Source organism: Mauremys reevesii, linkage group 10 (genome assembly GCF_016161935.1).
Source record: "Mauremys reevesii isolate NIE-2019 linkage group 10, ASM1616193v1, whole genome shotgun sequence".
NCBI lineage: Eukaryota > Metazoa > Chordata > Testudines > Geoemydidae > Mauremys > Mauremys reevesii.
The window spans coordinates 49,900,900-49,920,476 of NC_052632.1; the positions used below are offsets into that span (position 1 = coordinate 49,900,900).

The following is a 19,577-nucleotide window of genomic DNA, read 5'->3' on the forward strand; positions in this document are numbered from 1 at the left end:
CCCCTGGGTTACACACACACAACTATGTTGAAAGAACATTATTACTATTGCAAAGTCAAGCACTCAGTAGTTAGGGAATTCCCAAATTAAGCTTGCTTGTGCAACCTTCATTTGCACTGCCCCTTACCCCCCGCTTTGTGCATATGAATTGTGATACACTCTTTAGTTACATGATCACATACTAGTTTTTGCACAGAACTCCTGTCTTGTTCAGTGGATGGTTACTGCTCAGTTAACAACTGCGCCCCAGCCTGGAGCAGTTGGATGAAACATGCTCTGTGGAGATGGCATATACATGCGGTATGGGCAGATTTTCATGGGGATGGTGTAAGGCACAACCCTGACACAAAGGCCAACCCTCTGCCAAATTTCCAGTCCCTGCTCCAAAGCATGGGGACACTGAGCTGTTCAATGAAAATGTTGACAGTATTTGTTAACATGGACAAACAATGTATTTTTCCCTAGACCCAGTCTCAGAAATGGCTGAATCAGCTTGGCTAAAACTTTCCAGAAAATTTCAGTGTAAGGCAGACACCTGGCATGGAAAATTTCAGCTCAAATGGCTGAAGTTTGGCAAACTTATAAGCAACTAAAAACGCTATTATAATGGGACGTGTCAGGCAGCTTTAATTACAGGCAGTGCTACCAGTCCCACCTATCATAAAAGTGCATTGACTTGTCTCTTTTGCTGTCTTTTTCTTCACTGGACAACCAACAGAATTAACCCAAAACTATCCTCTGCATTCCCGGAGAGACTAACACCCAGTATATGTGATCCATCTTCCTGTATGAATTGTTCCAATATGATTTAATTTTGGAGTCATACCAAAGTCGAAGCGCCAGAGTTCCAGCCTGCACAGAGCTGGATGCTGTTTGTTCATACTGCACAAGCCTACTGGAGTTAGACAGACCCATGGGATGATTTTATATTGAATTTCAGCATGTGAACATGAGGTGAGCTCCTTTTTGTGACTGGTAATATTCATCCAGGTCTAGCTCAACATCCACCCTGTCCCCTGATGAGTCATACAAAGATATTAACCTAGGAGTAAATTCTTCCAATAGCTTGTTTGATTTGAGGGAGTATAACGAGCCCTCTGTAATCCTGTAGAGGAAGACAGAATGCAGATTTTATTTGCCTTGCTTGTTACAAAGTTGTGGAATTGCAGGTACAAACAATAGGGGAATAGGGCCTTTCTGAGCTTTTAACAATCGTTTCCCCAGACATAAAGATCTGTCTTGCAGTTAAATATGAATACCATTCTGATCCTGGTTACTGAGAGTGCCTTAAATGAAAGCATAGAGGCTCAACAATGGAATACAGAATTAGTAGCCTGATTCTCTGCTGACTAGTGTCTTGAGGAGTCATTTACACCTGTGTAAAGTAAGTGTTCGTCATCACCATTCAGATCGGAGAGGGTTTTCTACCCATTTTACACAGCTAGAAATGACGACGGTGCAGGTCAGTGGAGAATCAGGCCTCTGGAGTCTTGCCCCTGGATGCCCAGCACTCACTGCAAAAACTAGGATGGATTCTCAAGAGAGGCAGCTGCCTTTTTGATTGTTCCAATATCCTGCTCAGGGATCTGGACAGAAGGTCTCCAAAATATTACAGTATCTCCACATCTCTTTTGACACTAGTGACCTTGGCCAAGATTCCCCATGCCAACAGAGTTATGCTCAGCTTTAAGCTGCCTTTCCTCTCTCTTGCTCCTGGAGTTGGTTTGTGATTTGGCCTGGGGAAGTCACAGCAGGCTGAGAGGTCCAGAAATGAATGGGAAGCCAGTGGAGTTGTTTGATGTTGTGTGTCTGTGTTTGGGAAGGAAGGCAGGGAAGGGAGCGCTCCGACATGGCCCAGCCTTCCCATTCACATGCAGCTCTCTCTTCTGTATCGTCTCTTTCTGCTTCTCTCCCAGGAAAACACAGACTAACCCAGTGCCCCATTAGCACGATGCACCTGAGAATGTAGCAAATAAAAATACAAATAAGATCCTGGTTCCAAACACACTAACTGGGTGGTCAGGCACCCTAGTTCCCCTAGTTCCAGTCTATCGTTTCCTTGTCCCCTGCGGTGAGGAAGTTCCTTTGTCCTGGTCAGTCTCCCTGCTCCATTGTATTGTTTTAGGAACATGATGGATCAGTGGCTTGGTAATAAGCTTATGCAGCCTTTCATCTCCGGGGTGTTGGGTTTTACTCTAGTGCAAGTGGTAGTGATCCAATGTTGATCGCCTTCTGGTGGTGTGTATGTGTGCCATATGGAATCAGGCAGGGAAGAGGTTAAATCCATTCAAAGGGAACAAGGAAGAAAACCTGCCCTAGGCTGGAGGAGCTGCTCAGCCTGCCAGCTATGAAGAGGCTGAGCAGGTAACTGAGCCAAGGTCTTAAGTCCTAGGCTAGTGCATTAACCACTGTAACATCCTTCCTCTTCCGGCAGGGCTCTCCACCCTTTTGTACCTTCTCCTGGTTCAGCAGCTGCCTTCCCCTTCCTCTGTGCTCTCCTCCCCTTCTCTGCCCAGTTCACTTTCCATCACCTCCAGCCCAGGCCCCCAACTGTTCTGTTCGCTTCTTCCTTGTATTTGTCCTCCTGTTCCCCCTCTGACGTTTGATTGAGCTCCTTTGAGCTTTGGGGAAGTTCTGATCTGGATTCAGATCAAAATCTTCTGGCTCGCTCCTGTCTCTAATTCTGCTCCTTCCCTCAAGAGATGGTGATCTAGTTAAAGCAGCTGCTTAGGAGAAACAGATGGAAGTAAGACGAACGGTCTTTTCTCAGCTCACCCCAGCCCTGGCCCCGTTTCCATTCAGAAGAAAAGGAAAATACCCTGCCAATGAGGACGGCTCTGTCCACTCCTCCTCAGGTGGGGAAGGTTGGTGAGAGAGGGCACAAGGCCTCTATTCAGAGATGACCCACTCACCCCCACCCCTAGGCTCCCCAGGCTTCACCCCCTAGCGAGAGCGGAGAATCACTGAAAACGCGGCAGGAATGCAAAGGAGTCTAAGGAAAGGAGCTCTGTACTTGGCTCTCCTCTGTGCTGCTGTCCAGTGCCAAGCTGTGTACGAAGTCCCTTCACTCTTTCATGTCTCTCCATCTCCTTCTGTGCCATGTTTTGCCTGTGACCCACCTCTCTCCTACTCCTTCTCCCCATCTTTTCTCTTCTCTCACTTCCCCCTTTCTTTTCCTTCAACTCCATAGCCATCCTCCTCTCTCCTCTCCCCTTTTCTATGTCACCTCTTTCTCCAGCCCTTGTTTTTACTTTTCCTTCCCAGAGTACTGGGGGGTCCTCAGGCATGTTGAGCAGGGTCAGTGCTGTTCTGTCACCAGTTCATGCATTAGTAGGTCCCACATATAGCGATTGTCATTGAAAGGGCACGGCTCAGTGCTCTCACACTGTAGGGGAGCTGTGATCCTTTATGTACTTTTTAAACTGATAGTAACAGCATTTTACTTAAGATTTTAGCACTCGAGAAATGGAGACTAGGAACATTGGTCCCGAGATACTGCAGGCAGGCAAGTTCCCAGTGTGTTGCTCTGCATGGGCACCTTGCTTCTTACCACCGACAATCCCCTGCTTTTCCAGTCCTGATTTCCCCACACTCAGCTGTGCCAGGGCACCTGAATCCTGACCTGCAGCTCCCCAAGCTAAGTGCTGGCCCCACCCCTCACAGCTCTGCCAGAGCACCTGAATCTTTCATTATTGATTTATTTGTATTGTGGGAGCACTCGGAGTGCCAGCAATGAGCCCTTCGTGGGAGGTGCTGTACAAACACAGAACAACCTGTAACATGCCAGGTGCCTCAGCTCTGGATTCCCAGTTGTGAGTTATATGAGGTGCTGTGATATGGACAAACCTCCCCTAGGGACTGGTTCAGTCTTCCATCACCTCCTACTTTTGGTCTTAACATATGGACTTGCCTGCTTGAAATCCTCCTTGGAACTGCATCAGTGTCAGAAGATTGTTTTCTGCTAGCCCAGCTCAGGAGTGCGGGGCTGCTGATAGTGGAAGGAGAGGGCAGGGGGGAGGGGGATGGAGATGGGGAACACCAGTCCCTAGAGGGAAGACTGGGGACCTTGTCAACCCCCAAATGCTGTGGTGTGGAACAGGCTTCTGTGGCACCTAGCAGCAGGAGGAATCCCACATGCTGGGCTTGAACACTGGAGGGCCATAGGCATTGATTTCACTCCCTCGCATAGGGGGCCCTGCCCTTTGCTAAGTGCCAGGCAAACGATTAGCGTTGTACAAGCAAATGGGAACTGGGAAAACTCACTCCAAGACGAGTCCCTAGAACCATCCTAGCCGGGGCTCCGGGAACCCCCCGGCCAGAGCCCCTGAAACAGTTAAGGGCTGCACAGGCTCCCTCCCACAGGCGTGATCTCACCTCCCTCGTCTGCCAATCCCCGCTCAGCGTTACTGCAAAAGAGCCGGAGCCAAAGCTCCCCGCAGAAAGCCAGGGGCGGCCCGCGAGCTGCTAGCTGTGGCCCGGGGAGGCGGGCGCGAGCCGAGACAAAGGCAGAGCGTGTAGGACCCGCGTCTCTCCTTCCATTCACAGAGCAGCCCAGCAGTGGTGGCGCGGGGTCCTCCCACGCCCGGCTCTCCCTCCCTCCCCTGGTTTTGGCTGCTTTGCTTCGCTTGCCAATATGATGGGCTGCAAGTCCAACTCGCTGACTTGTCTGCAAGGAGGGAAGCCAGCGCTGCCTCTGGCCGCCACCACGGACTCCACGGCTACGCTCAATAAGCTGGCTCTGGCCACGGGGGGCACGGAGAAATCCTGGTACCGGTGCATTTTCCCCTTCGGCATCGTCGCCCTGGTCATCGGCGTCGCAGCGACGTGCATCACCTTCATCATCAATGGGCCGCAGATGGACATCGCCAAGGCGGTCTCGGTGGCCACCCTGATGTTCGGAGTGGGCTTGCTGGTGGCCGCTTACATCTGCTGGCGGGCCAAGCGGGAAAGGCAGAGGCAGCGGCAGCGAGAGGAGCCTCTCCCCTTAGAGCAGGGAGCCCTATGATGCGGGCCTGGGGAGGCGCGGAGACCAAACCCCAACCGGTAGACCCAGGCTGGTGATAGCTCCCTTCTTCCTGCGCCCCATGGGGGAGGTGGGGGCTCGGTGGGCCACACCAGCACTTGAGAGCCTGGCTCCTGCCTGCCCTTGTTTGCTGCCTGAGCCGAGCCATGTCACCGCCAGTCCAAGTGCAGCCCATGAAGGATTCCAAGTCGCCTCTGCAAGCAGCAGGGAGGCGCGGCTGGCGGCGCAGCAGACTCTCCCGACAAGCTCACTTTCCAAGAGCAACAGGCTCCGGGTGGAAGTGCTGGAACTAGCTTTAAAAAGGTACCGGAGAAAGCGGAGCTGCCCGTCTCCGCGGCCACTCACAGCATTTCTAAAGAGCGGCTTTGTCTCGAGCTGAGAAGCGCGGCACGGGAGATCTGACACCCGCAAGGGACCTGGCTCCATCCAGCTGAAACTTTCCAAGAAGCTGCTGAGCTGGTGCCGAGGCACAGAACTAGTGCCCCCCCTATGTCTCTGCCTTTGTCTCGGGGCATGGGGGGACGGGGCTGAAAGAGACTCGAAATGCTTGGACTGGTGTCAAAAAGACATCGGTCATACCTGGATCCCAGGCCCCCTTCTCCAAGAGAACCAGACGCCCCGGACCAAAGGCCATTACTGGATTTTCAAAAGGAATGTATGCGACGTGGGGAGTTCCTAGGAAGTTTTAGGGACAAGCAGACGCCATCTCTGTGTTTAGTGGAGACAGGGAGGAGCAGTACACTCAGTGGGCAATGGGGGGAGGCAGTGAACCCCGAAGAGCTAAAGGAAAAGGGAGCACCTCTGATGTGGGATGGGAGGGTGGCAAGCGAGGCTGAAACATGAAGTAGCAGGGTGGTGTGACCTCCTCTGCAGAGCATGGCTTAGCACCGAGAGGAAGGGCTGAGGCCTGGCTGCCATGCCCTCCTTGAGGAGCATGGCTGGGGGCACAGGTAGCAGGGGAAGGTCAGAGGAGGGCGTGCCCTCCCACTAGATGCATCACACAGTAGGAGAAGATACCAGGTTGGTCTGCCCTTCACTGTGGAGCAGGGCTGTGGCATACAGAGAAGGCTTAAAAGCACTGGATCTTCTGCCCAGGGTTAATGTGTCTGTGCTTCCCATTGGATGTCTCTCTGGCCCTCTGCTGGGCTGGCCCAGCCGCAGGCAGTCTGCACCAGCTATCGTTTGAAACGAATGCATGATGTAGCTGAGCTGACACTGGATCCTAAACCATTTGGCAGGGAGGGGAGGCTACAGCTGCCTGCAGGAGCAAGAAAGCTGAGGATATCCTGGAGGAAGGGGGGCATTTGCTAACATGTTCAGAGTAGATCTTGACAGTGGTAGGAGAGTGAGTATAAAGGGGATATTGGATCCCCACTGGTACAGAGCAGTGGCTAGATTGGGACCTGTAGCTGCAGTCGAAGGGGGCAGGAGGGGAAAGGTATTTTACAAACTTTTTTTGAATTAAGAAGCAAGGGACCCAACTCCAACCTGTAGGCTCAGCGGTATAAATCCCTTTAATCTAAACCAACCATTTGTCTTCTCTCCCCATCACCCTTCTGGGAAGCACCTTCTGCCCCACACCCTTAGCCTAGTCTTTCACTCTGGTCTGGTGGGATCTCTGGGGCAGGGTCTGGCCAAACTGCAACAAGGAGGACCACAGTATCAGCTGCCCTTCTGCTTCTCATCTACAGAGGGGGTCACCCATCCTACACCAACCCCAGAGGGCACACTCCTTCAAACAGCCCACTGCAGACTCTTCCCTACAGAGATGTGCCAGGAGCTACAGAAAGTGGCTGCTCTCCTGGCTTTGCAGTAGCTAGAGCCTTTCCCCAAACACAACAAAAATGGAAAAATTGAACTAATAAGGACAGGAGCCTAGAAAGGGGGAAGGCGGGGCTAAGGAGAGATGGGGGAGGGAACCCATGGTGGCCTTCCTGTGCCTTCTTTTATGCTCCCTACCCAGAAAATCTTCAGCCAAGTTATGTTTCTTTGTTACCTACCCTAAAATGTTAATGATGGACAGTAGTGCAGGTTCCAGTGGGAAAGAGAGAAGACTGGGAAGAGGACCCTGCCTCCCCAGGGAGAAAAGTTGTTCACCTTAGCCTCTAAGGATAGAACAAGAAGCAATGGGCTTAAACTGCAGCAAGGGAGGTTTAGGTTGGACATTAGGAAAAAGTTCCTGTCAGGGTGGTTAAACGCTGGAATAAATTGCCTAGGGAGGTTGTGGAATCTCCATCTCTGGAGATATTTAAGAGTAGGTTAGATAAATATCTATCTGGGATGGTCTAGACAGTATTTGGTCCTGCCATGAGGACAGGGGATTGGACCTGATGACCTCTTGAGGTCCCTTCTGTCCTAGAATCTATGAATCTGTTTTGCAAAAGCAGAGAAAGAGATGGTGAATTTTAGAAAGTCTGTCGTCTGTGGGTAGGAGGAGGAATGGAAGCCTGCTGGGTCAACCCCTTTTTGCTTGGCTTCCTCCCAAGAAGTGGACTGGCTTTCTATAATTAAGTTCCTAAAGGCATGTCTGCTTCCTCTCTTTCTGTACGCTGTAATCAAATAGCCCCCAACAGCCTAGTGAAATCCCTGGCATTTTCTGGGCTGCCGGACTGTGTGTGTGAACCACGTCTGCTCTGCTGATCTCTGGAGTGAGCAGCAGCTTTTAGATTCAGATCTCTTTCCCAAAGTTTGAGGGTGTTTGGATGTGGGGTTCCAGTTTGGGCCCGTTATAAGAGCTATAAAGTTTGGAACCAAATGTCCACAAAGTTTCAAGGGGGTGTGGATTCACTGTCAGATCCATCTCTAACTGTGGCTTCATTCTGGTGAGATAAAAGGAGAGGCAGCAGAACAGTAAAGGGCAGTTCAAGCTTCTTCAATGGGCAAGCTGCTGAAAGGTAGCAGGCGCCCTGGCCTCAAGCATTCCTACCAGGTACCATTCTTGCCCCAGCCTCTTCTTGCATCTTTAGGAGTGAACAGAGTGATGGTTCCAACTGCACCAGACTTTGACTGTACCAACCAGTGCCTGCTGCCTCCTACTCATCTGTGTGCAGTGCGCTAACCCTTCCTGGAGCTTGCAGGAAGAGAGTCTGGAGCAGCTCCCTTGCAAACTGGAGTGCCCCCAGCTGAGTGTGAGAGGCTGAGGCCCAGCCAGGGATGATGCAGGAGAACCTGGGCTCAAGTGCCTGGGAAGTACCACCCCAAGAAAGTGTGACTTGTGTGCTAAATGTCCCCTTTGTGCCCATCTGAATGTGGTGTTCTGAGTGGATCAGAATAGCAGCGTTCCATGAGTGAATTTGCTTTTAACCCACTCACCCCTCTCCCACCCCACACACAGAGTTCAGGGAAATCCTAGACCATGTGACTATCCCTCCCCCACAACCTAACCCAGCTGGGAGTCCATATTTTAAAATGTTCATAAAATAGTGCCACCATCTGTGCTTGAAAACAAAGCCAGGGTTCTTCTGACACAAACTAACCCCAGGCAGGAACCCAAGAGTCTAGGTAGTGCAGCACCTGGGGTATGTCACACTGTGTGTTGATCTTGCCCACTTGTTCCAGGAGCACCTCGGAGAGCACACCCTGTGCATTAATTCATGTGCACGAAGGATGGAGCATCAGCCTTAAAAGGCCTCTGATGCCACTGGGAAAATGTTCCAAAGAAGCCATTGGCATTAACCCAGGAAGTCAGTGAAGTGACAGTCACTTAAGTTGAGGCAGAAGTTGACCTCTGCCGCTTAGATGCCGTTCTACTTCTGTATTATGCCTTTTCTTTAACTCTAATAAACTGTGAAGCTCAAATCACTGTGAATGGCAGCTCTAGCTACATGCTCACTGTTATTATTACTATTTTTCCTTGCTCTTTAGCGGTAAGGATATTTTTGCAAAGAGCGTTTGTGTTGCTTGCATGTTCATCTGCATTTGCTCTATATTCCTCCCGTTCAGAGCCACTCTATTATGACGACATCCCAATTCTTATGTTGCCATCTGGGGAGATCATGGTTTTGACTGAGTTGATTCTTGCTGGCATTTCAAATTGTGACAAATTTGAGTTTTCTTTAAAAAATTCATTCTCTAACCCTTCTAGTTTCAGAGGAAGCCTTTAGAATATGACCCGATGCAGTGTTGTCTGAATCTGAGAAATGTGATTCTCATTAACTCATTTCCGTTAAATGTGAAGCCTTAAAACAACAATGTAAATGGCAACATTGTTCATTATTTTGCCCCTGATCGTTTCAGCAGAAACATGCAGCTGCTCTTGGGATTTTGGGAGGAGCCTGAGTAGAGTGTGTTTACCAAGCTGACAGTTGTGCGGCATAGATGGTGTAGGAGCAGATGAACTCGCAAGCATCTAAAGATCCATTTTGCCTGAAGTATCCTTGGTAATTTGAGAGCGCGCGTGAGACAATAACAGAGAGAATGGAGGCATTGTGAGCAGAACTGCTTCTAAATGGAATCAGTCCTGAAGTATTCTGGGCGGTCAGTGGCAAATTACTGACTTTGCTCTTTTGTACGTCACACTCTTTCTGATCTTAAGATATGGCTCCCTAGTGCTGAATTTCCTCTCCCTTTCCACTAAAGGAAAAAAGACTGTCTTGAAGGTTGGAAGGAGGGGATCATTTACCTGATGAAGTGGAACAGTTCTTGTAGAGAGAGTGTGAGCTGGACCAAAAAAAGCCACACTGGGATTTCAGTATAAAAGATAAACATTTCCCCTCCTCTCTCTGCAATAGTTTTGTTCTCCTGAATGCTGGTGGCTCTTCCCCAGGGCTTTGCGTGCTGGGCTGTATTAGGCAGGGCAGGGAAACTTTCTCCCCTTTTGATGTGTTGATTGATTTAGTGGCCACAATAATATGTGACTGGGGAGGTTTGTGTTAAGCACTTAGGCCTTCCAGTGTTTAGCAAAGAAATTGGAAGCTGGAATGTAAGGGGCATGTGACCAGCCCTAGGCATGGACAGTGTGATGGCACAGGTTCCCTCATGCTAAGGATGCCCCACTCACCAGGAGCTTGCAGGAGCTGTCTGGCTTGTTGAAATCTGTACTCTAGGAACACCCATCCCTGGGAATGGGGGAAGGGTGGAGCTAGTTGGTTCCCCATTTGGCTGGCCAAGAACTCCATCCCCATTGCATAGGTGCCAGTCACATCACAGAGGCTTGAGTGGCCAGAGTCCATGACTGACTGCGTCCCTTTGCAAGTGGGGGATTCTGCCTAGGAATGTAATCCTGTTACTGACACTGAAGGGTTGGAAAGCCTCAGTGTGGAGGCCTGCGTTCTATGGCTATGACACAGCCCATGTCACTGTGTGAGCCCTACGGAGGAAACCAGGGACATGCCCCATAGAGCACAGTGCACTCTGCAGGGTGTTGGGTAAAGCCTGCCTGGTAAGAGCCAGGATTAACACCTTCTAGGTCCAACAGCACTGAAAAGATACTTTTTAATAATAAAGGAATAAAGCTCATGGTTACCCTGTTTGCTCATTCCTGCCTCCCACCTCCCCATACCCCGTAGTGCCTGGGAAGAGGACCAAGTAATTTGCTCTGTCAGGAGAACAGAGGTGCCAATTTCTCACACTTCCTGCTCTAATCCCAGTTCTCGTTCCAGTGTGACTAGCAGCCAGTCAGATCACTCTATTGGAAAGTTGTTTAGAGAGGAGGGATGGCCCAGTATTTAGGGTGCAAACCTAAGACTTAGGAGACTAGGATTCAAACCCCTGCTCAGTCACAGACTTTCCTGTGTGAGCATGGGCATGTCACTTAGTCTCTCTGCCCTAGTTCCACCTGGGTGCAGCAGTGGGGATAATACTTTCCCACCTCCCCTTTCAGGATAAATATATTAAAGATTGCAAGGTTCTTGGGTACTACTGTAAGGGGGGGAAAGATAAGTACCTCAGCTCAATGGAATTATCTCTTGGCCTTACACCAAGATCTGAGCATCTGATACAATCTCTAGTGAGCTCAGCCTGTAGCAGGAGGGAGCAGATTAATAGAGTAATGGCACAGCATGATGGATAAAGACAGCATCCAATTTAATATGTAGGCAGCTGCACTGTCATGCTTTGTCAAGTTTTCCCTGAGGTGGAGGAAGGATCTGCTGCTCACATGCTACTTGGTTTCTACTGGGGGTTGGTATTTTTTTGCAACTATCCCTGGATCCTATACCAGTACTCTAGTCTTATCTTTCAGAGCGGGACACACATGCACATTACACAGAGATGTACACACACTACTTCCTGCCTGCCACTAGTGACTCTGACCTGCTGACCCATACCTTGCCTTGCTGTGGAGTGGCAGCAGCTGTTCTCCCCCTGAAGTGCTACATATGCCACCCGACAAAGAAGCCAGAGAAGTTCAAAACTGCAGAGGAAGAAGTGTGGTCTCATTGTGAGGAACCATGTTGTGGTTACAGCATATCAAGGGGGCTCAGGATGCCAGATTCTGCCATGCACTTGCAATTTGAGTTTGTACAAGCCACTGAAACTCTCTGTGAGCTGTTGTGTTCATGGCATACACACACAGACACTAGGTAGAAGAAACAGGCTGGAAGGCTGCTATGTAATATTGCTTTCTTTCTTAGAATTTAGAATGATAAGCACACAAGAACCCCAAAACAGAGCAAGACAGAGTAGGCTGCTCTTAAAAGAGAGAGGAACACATCACCCAACCTTATTCCAGGCTGTCTGCAAACTGAGTGCTTCGAGGCTCAGATCTCACGCTTTCCTCCAGAGTCCCCTAGCCTGCAAGCAGGACCAAGAAAACCCCTGAGAATTTAAAGTGAACGATCACAATTTTTCAACATACCACATGCTCCAGTTTCCTTAGCTGTAAGAGGGGGATAAATAACACCAGCCTCCCTCATAGCAGGGGTTGTGATGCTTGATTCAATAATAATGATGGTAAAGTGTTGTAGAGAAGGGTTAGCCCATCCCCAATTAAAGAGCGCTATAAAATCCTAAAGGGCCCATTTAGACACCCCCAGCAAAATCTTTAGCACTCTCAGTCTAGACCTATCATATTTTACAAGGCCTGCAGCCAAGAGCCCCATCAAATCACTCTGCATTTGGCCATGTTTTTAACATCTCCCTCCCTTTGAGAATGACAGGTTCATTTCATGCCTGCCTGCTGAGAGCTGGCTGCACAGAAGTGTCTCCTGTGGAATGGCAGATATTTTCAGCGCCAGGTTATGTTGGGGGAGCCGGGGGGGGGGGGGTGCAGCAGCCACACCTTTCTGCAAGAACGTGCAGCTGTGGGCAGCACAGGCCCTATGTTTATGCTGCATGTGTACACTGTCCCACACATTCACATTTACAGCTTCACATTCAAGGGCCAGTCTGAAGGGCACTGAAAACAGGGCCGGCTCCAGGCACCAGCATTCTAAGCAGGTGCTTGGGGTGGCAATCTGCAAGGGGCGGCAGTCTGTGTGTTTTTGCCCCCCAAGCAGCGTGCCGAATTGCTGCCGGGGACGGCAGGGGCAGTCTGTGTGCTGTTAGGGTGGCACGCGATTCCGCGGCGGCGGCAATTCGGCGGCAGCTTCAGCCGAAAGACAGAAGCTGCGCCGCCGTGGACAGCTGAACACAGAAGCTGCCACCGAATTGCCGCCACCATGGAAACGCGCATGCCACCATGAGGGTGGGTGCAGTTCGTGTGCCGTTAGGGCGGCATGCGCGTTTCCATGGAGGCTATTCGACGGCAGCTTCTATGTTCAGCTGTCCGCGGCGACGCAGCTTCTGTCTTCCGGCTGAAGACAGAAGCTGCCACCGAATTGCTGCCACCACGAAAACGTGCATGTCGCCCTGACGGCACACAGACTGCCCCCGCTGTCCACGGCGGCAATTTGGCGCACTGCTTGGGGCGGCATAACCAGTAGAGCCGGCCCTGACTGAAAAACAAATAGCATCCAGGAGTGCGGGGACACCCAAGTGGAAGGGGAACTCATAGGTACTATTGAACCCGAAGCCCATTTGTTGCTTAGTGAACAGGCACTGCTTACTCCTGGCCCTTTAAATTTCAAACAGCCATTGCCTAAGTGGCAAGATTTTAAGAACATAAGAGCGGCCATATTGGGTCCATCTAGCCCAGCATCCTATCTTCTGACAGTGGTCAAGGCAAGGCTCCCCAGAGGGAATGAACAGAACAGGTAATCATCAAGTAATCCATCCCCTGTCACCCATTCCCAGCTTCTGGGAAACAGAGGCTAGGGACACCATCCCTGCCCATCCTGGCTAATAGCCATTGATGGACCTATCCTCCATGAACTTATCTAGTTCTTTTTTTAACCCTGTTATAGTCTTGGCCTTCACAACACCCTCTGGCAAAGCATTCCACAGATTGACTGTGCATTGTGTGAATACTTCCTTCTGTTCGTTTTAAACCTGCTGCCTATTAATTTAATTTGGTGGCCCCTAGTTCTTGTGTTATGAGGAGTAAATAAAATTTCCTTATTTACTTTCTCCACACCAGTCATGATTTTATAGAGCTCTATCATATCCCCCCTTAGTTGTCTCTTTTCCAAGCTGAAAAGTCCCAATCTTATTAATCTCTCCTCATACGGAAGCCCCTCCATACCACTAATCATTTTTGTTGCCCTTTTCTGAACCTTTTCCAAGTCCAATACATCTTTTTTGAGATGGGACGACCACATCTGCACACACTATTCAAGATGTGGACATATCATTGATTTATATACAGGCAATCTGATATTTTTTGTTTTATTATCTATCCCTTTCTTAATGAGTCCCAACATTCTGTTTGCTTTTTTTGACTGCCACTGTACATTGAGTGGATGTTTTCAGAGAACTATCTACAATGACTTCAAGATATCTTTCTTGAGTGGTAACAGCTAATTTAGACCCATCATTTTATATGTATAGTTGGGATTATGTTTTCCAGTGTGAATTACTTTGCATTTATCAACACTGAATTTCATCTGCTATTTTGTTGCCCAGTCACCCAGTTTTGTGAGATCCTTTGGTAGATCTTCGCAGTCTGCTTGGGACTTAACTGTCTTGAAGAGTATTGCCACCTCGCTTTTCAGGATCATTTATGAATATGTTGAACTGTACTGGTCCCAATACAGACCCTGGGGGACACTACTATTTATCTCTCTTCATTCTGAAAACTTACCATTTATTCCTACCCTTTGTTTCCTATCTTTTAACCAGTTACCTCTTATCCCATGACAGCTTACTTTGCTTAAGAGCCTTTGTCGAGGGACTTTGTCAAAGGCTTTCTGAAAATCTAAATACAGTATATCCATTGGATCCCTCTTGTTCCCATGCTTTTTGACCCCCTCAAAGAATTCTAGTAGATTGGTGAGGCATGATTTCCCTTTACAAAAAACATGTTGACTGTTCCCCAATGAATTATGTTCATCTATGTGTCTGGCAATCTGTTCTTTACTATAGTTTCAACCAATTTGCCTGGTAGTGAAGTCAGGCTTACCAGCCTGTAATTGCTATGATCACCTCTGAAGCCCTTTTTAAAAATTGGCATCACATTAGCTATCCTCCAGTAATTTGGTACAGAAAGTGATTTAAATGATAGGTTACAAACCACAGTTAGTAGTTCTGCAAAGTGGCAGGCCTCCAGGCCTTTGGCTTCCCATGCTGCCATGGCTGGGGCACAAACAGCAGCTTTTTCTCTTAGTCCTTAGATGTGGAGTGAAGGGGCATTGGGGCTGGCAACTCTCCTTTGAAAGTTTTAAAAATACATTTTTGCTGCATCTCTGCACCTCCAGGTGTGTGCTGGGACTGAAAATGCCACAACATCATGAGCAAGGGTGTTCTCCTAGCAGGAAGTGTCGCAAACCCACTGTCTTAGGAAATTCCTGTTACGTTGGCAGGAGCTACATTTTAGTGTGGACACTTACAGAGCTGGATTGATGTAAGTTGCTTTACGTTAACCTAACTGTAGTGTAGACCAGGGCTTTCTGCATTAGCTGTTAGCAAACTGGTTTACATATTCAGTTTTCAGTTACAAAGCATCACTTCAGTTATTTTTGGTAGAAAACAGAATGATCATAGTATCAGTTATATAACATCCCCCTTGTCCCAGCTGTGGTGTCTGTAACAATGGAAGGACCCATTTTCACTGTGGAAAGACAACAGAATGCTGAGAGAAAAAGACTTGGATTGGTCAGGAATGGAGGGGTTTGTATCACTGAAGCTGAGATGAAGTGTTATTGAAAGGGCTCTTGGGGCAATTCCTGTGTTTCTACAGCTGCACCATGTAGGCTGAGAACAGTAGATTGTCTAGTCTGATATCCCAAGAGTGGCCTGTATCGGATGCACCAGAGGAAGGGGAAAGTGATCCCATAATGAGCAATTATGGAATAACCAAAATCCTTAAATGCCCACCATTAGTGAATATTTCTTCTTGAAGACTTTAGACCTGAAGGACAGAGGGTATGTCTACACTACAGATACTGCGAAGGCCCAGAGAAGGCACTGCAGCTGTTGTTACAGTGATGGAAGGGGTTTTTCCATTGCTGTAGTCAATCTACCCCCTTGAGCAGCAGTAGCTAGGTGGATGGAAGAATTCTTCTGTTGATCTAGTGGTGTCTATACTGGGGCTTAAATTGGCTTAACTACACTGCCCAGGGGTGTGAATTTTTTACACCCTTGAGCCTTGTAGTTAGGTCAACCTAAGTTTTAGGTATAGACCAGGCCTTGCTCTTACAGAGGTATGTCTACACTACAGCAATTACAGTGGCACATCTAGAACTACTGTAGTGCTGCAGTGTAGACACTTCATATATTGACAGAAGGGATGTTTCTGTTGATGTAGTTAATCTACCTTTCCAAGAGGTGGTAGCTAGGTTGATGGTAGAATTCTTCCATTGACCCAGCTGCATCTACATAGGATGTTAGGTCAAACCTAACTACATCACACAGAGCACAAAATTTTTCACAGCCCTCAGTGATCTAGCTAGGTCAACCTAAGTTTTAGGTGTAGAGTAGGCCACAGATTGTTAGACATAAGCAGAGATAGGTCCCAATCATCTCTGACCATCTCTCAAAACTTTGAGAATCTTCTGACTCTGGATCCAAATTCCATGATTCAGGACTAACTCTAGTTGAGAGCTAGTTGAGAGTAAGTGTCTTTTTTGCTGCTGAAGCAAAAAAAAGAAAAGAAAAGAAACAAAAGGGAAAGCAAAACCTCTTTGGAATATTTTCTGCTTGGCTGACTAATAGGTTGATGAATAGAATCACCCTTCACAGGCAGTGTAGAGATGCAGCATTCATAAGGTGCAATTCTACTCCCACCGCTCTCAGGAAAGAACCTGTCACACTTGCAAGGTATCTGCAAAAGATGTAAAGGAGGGGGTTGAGATTCTGAGTCAACTGCTAAAGTGATACCTAAAAGATTATGAGGTTAGCCAACTGGGAAGAGCAGGGAACTAGGAGGCAGAAGTCCTGCTTTCTGTTCCTGGACAAGTCATTTCACCTCTCTAGTTTGGTTCCTTTGGCTCTGATACTTTGGCTATAAAGTGGGGATAACAGTGCCTCCCTCACAGGGATTTGGTGTGGATGAATTCATGAAGGAAAGGAATGTGTGTAAAGTGCTCTGAGATTCTTATGTGAAAAGCACTGTGGCAAAACAGAGGGTTAGTATTAGAATGAAGTTGTCATCTACATGCAGTGGGTCGCTTGAGGTATTTAAAAGTTTCCTAAGGTTAAAACTCACTTAGCCCCCAATATATGGGCCCTTCAGGTAGGCATCTTGCCTATAGGGGTGTCCACATATTCTCCTGCTCTAAAATCTCAGCCCATGTCCTCCCCATACAATCTTGGTCTGCCCAAGATGGGTCCCAAACACTCAGTCTGGGGGAACTGCTGCTGGAATCTTTCATCTAGCAGCTGGCTAAGCTAAGGCCGTACTGATTTGTAATTAAAGCAGTACCTCTGTTACACAATCAGGTGTGTAATCCCTAATCATAGTACTCCTGGTCCCTATGCAAAGGTGGAGTGAAAGTCTGCACTTCTCTCTCTGACCCCTCATGCTCATTCTTAGAGAGGACATCTGAGAATCGGTTCTGTGGACTGGGTCCACAGAAGATGCCCTGGGTGTTCCTACACGTACCATGGACCATTGTCCTTCCCATGCTATACCTGCTCTTCCACATCTGTGGCAGAGCAATCTTTAAACATGCATGCTGCTTACATCCGCAGGCATACAGTGTGACATTAGTTCCCATACAGAATATGTCTTATGGCAGGGAAGAGGTTATTCCAAACTCCTGTTGGTCTGAATACGAATGGAGCTTGCAAGTGGATGTGTAGTAATAGTGTCTGGCTGGCAGCTGCACTTCCTTATACCCAGCTGAGGAGTAATGTGCTTAATAACATTTCCAGACATATGGTGCTGAGCTGACTTCATGCCTGTTTGATGTGTTGTTTATTTTCCTGTTTCTTTGTGAACATAAGCAGCAAGCCAGCCTAGTTTCTGTTTTTTCCCGGAGTCTTTCTTCACCTGTGTCCTGTGTCCATCCTCTGAATGTAATCCATCTCTCCATTTCTCTCTCTCAATCTCTTGTCCTCCTCTTCCTCTCCTGCCAGCTGCTCCGACATCACCCTCACAGCTTCTATCTCCAGCTTATCTGACTGGGGACACAATTTTTGGTCCACAGCATAAGAAAACCCAGCTGACCCTACAGAGAAAAGCAGCCAGAAAGAGCATCCGAGATGGCTGATACAAAGCCACTATCCTGCAGAAGAAGCTCTTGCTAGCAGCAGGGCTGGTGCAACCATTTAGGCGACCTAGGCGGTCGCCTAGGGCACTAGGATTTGGGGGGCGACTTTTTATTCGGCAGCGACCGCAGCAGCCGGATCTTCGGCCGCCCCAGTTGCCGCTGGCATTTAGGCGGAGGGAGCTGGGGCAGGGGAACGTGGGTAGGGCTGCCTGCAGCAAGTAAGGGGGGGTGGGGCAGCACGCAGGGGAATGCCCTGCCCCAGCTCACCCCTGCCCCGCCTCCTCCCCGAGCACACCGTGGCTGCTTCACTTCTCCCGCCTCCCAGGCTTGCGGCGCCTAAGCTGATTGGTGCCTAAGCGGAGGGTGGGGGGTGGGGAGCTGCCGCAGGGGTGGCACCTCAGGGCGGAGGGGGGGAGCTGCCGTGGGTGGGGGCTCAGGGACGGGGGCGCAAGATGGAAGTTTTGCCTAGGGAGCGAAACATCCTTGCACCGGCCCTGGCTAGCAGCCACCAGCACCAGCCAGCAAAAGAGCTGAGGGATGAGTCAGGCTTGGCTCCCTGATGTCACCAGGGAAAACAAGACTTGCCTATCTTTGGTCTCTTCCCTTCTAGGTTGCTATGCATAAGCCCCACTCCCCTTTGCCCAACTCCCATCACATACCTGTATTCTCCCTCACTGGCTCCAGCCTCACCCCATCTGCTTTTCCACCGCTCCCCTTTTACCCCACATGCCAGTAATTCGAAAGCATGAAGGCGTCACATGGAACAATTTAGAAACATGTACCGAAATGAAGCCCCCTCTGACTCATGCAGTACTAACTAAAGCAATTACCCAGTCCTACCTTAGTCCTCCCATCCCTCTGCCCAGCCCTTTTGTCTGTCCTCATTTGTGTGTGATTGGACTTTCAGACCAGTGGGGCAGGAATTCAGGCTTTCATTTACCCTGTAAAGTGCCTAGCACACTTTAGATGCTAATTAAATAATAATGTGGGTGTCCATCACAGGATAGAAAGACAGGCTGTGGGAAAACCTGATGAATTAATGTTGAGAAGGGGTGGGATGGGAGGGGAAGACAGAGTCTACAGGAGGCCAGGGATATTAAGGGAGTGTCCTATTGCTGAAGCTCTCAGGGCAGTGCCCATGTTTAAAAGACTGCCTCTCATCCTACCAGTATTGCTTGCAGGAAATTTAAAAGTTTCTTTTGGTCTTGCAGCCATGATTATTTGTGGCTCAGATGAAATTCAGAATGGTGTTACCCTTATTGTGGCCCTCAGCTGGCTCTTTCCAGGGGAATCAGGTGCGGAGTTTAAATTGACAAGACTCTCCCATTGTGAGCACTTCAGAGAAGAATCTTTGGGGCAGGCTGGGCGATGCCTTAACTTTCAAGCTGTGGTTAAGATGGACCAATGGGGAGGGTGAACTGGTCACGCATTCCACACCCATGCTCAGCTCTGCTGCCTGGAAAGCACTTTCAGAGGTGTGTTTTCCATCACAAAATGCTTGAACTGTGTTGGATTGTCCTTGCACCATGGCAGCATAATTAACATGCTATGATGGAGCAAAACTCTTCTTTTCCCCTGGATGTCATTTGATGGAGTCCTGAGGATTTCCCCCTCTGAGACGCTGTGTTGCACCTAACATCCTCCTGGCTGAAAGAAGGCTGGGTCAGAGCCTGTGAAGGTAGAGCAGGAGCTCAGTGTTGAGCATTGTCAGGCACTACCTTTGCTCTGTTATGATTACTATTAGTTTGTTTGTATTATCACAGGGCGGTAGCCATGGATGGGCCATGACCCATCCAATTAGCACCCAGATCCACTCACAGATGAATGCAAAAGCCAGTGTCCACATGGTTGTGAATCAGGAAAGAGCG

General features: G+C 48.9%; 1 protein-coding gene across 1 annotated transcript; it reads left to right on the top strand.

Annotated features, from left to right (window-relative positions):
* The first annotated feature begins 4,633 nt into the window (after positions 1 to 4,633).
* LOC120373443 (transmembrane protein 100-like) lies at positions 4,634 to 5,005 on the top strand. Its single transcript, XM_039491842.1, has one exon. The coding sequence runs from the start codon at positions 4,634 to 4,636 to the stop codon at positions 5,003 to 5,005; it is 372 nt and encodes a 123-aa protein (XP_039347776.1).
* The last annotated feature ends 14,572 nt before the right edge of the window (positions 5,006 to 19,577 follow it).

Bases quoted from the DNA above. Each gene is read 5' to 3' on its own strand.
- LOC120373443 (XM_039491842.1), top strand. From the start codon at position 4,634: ATGATGGGCTGCAAGTCCAACTCGCTGACTTGTCTGCAAGGAGGGAAG.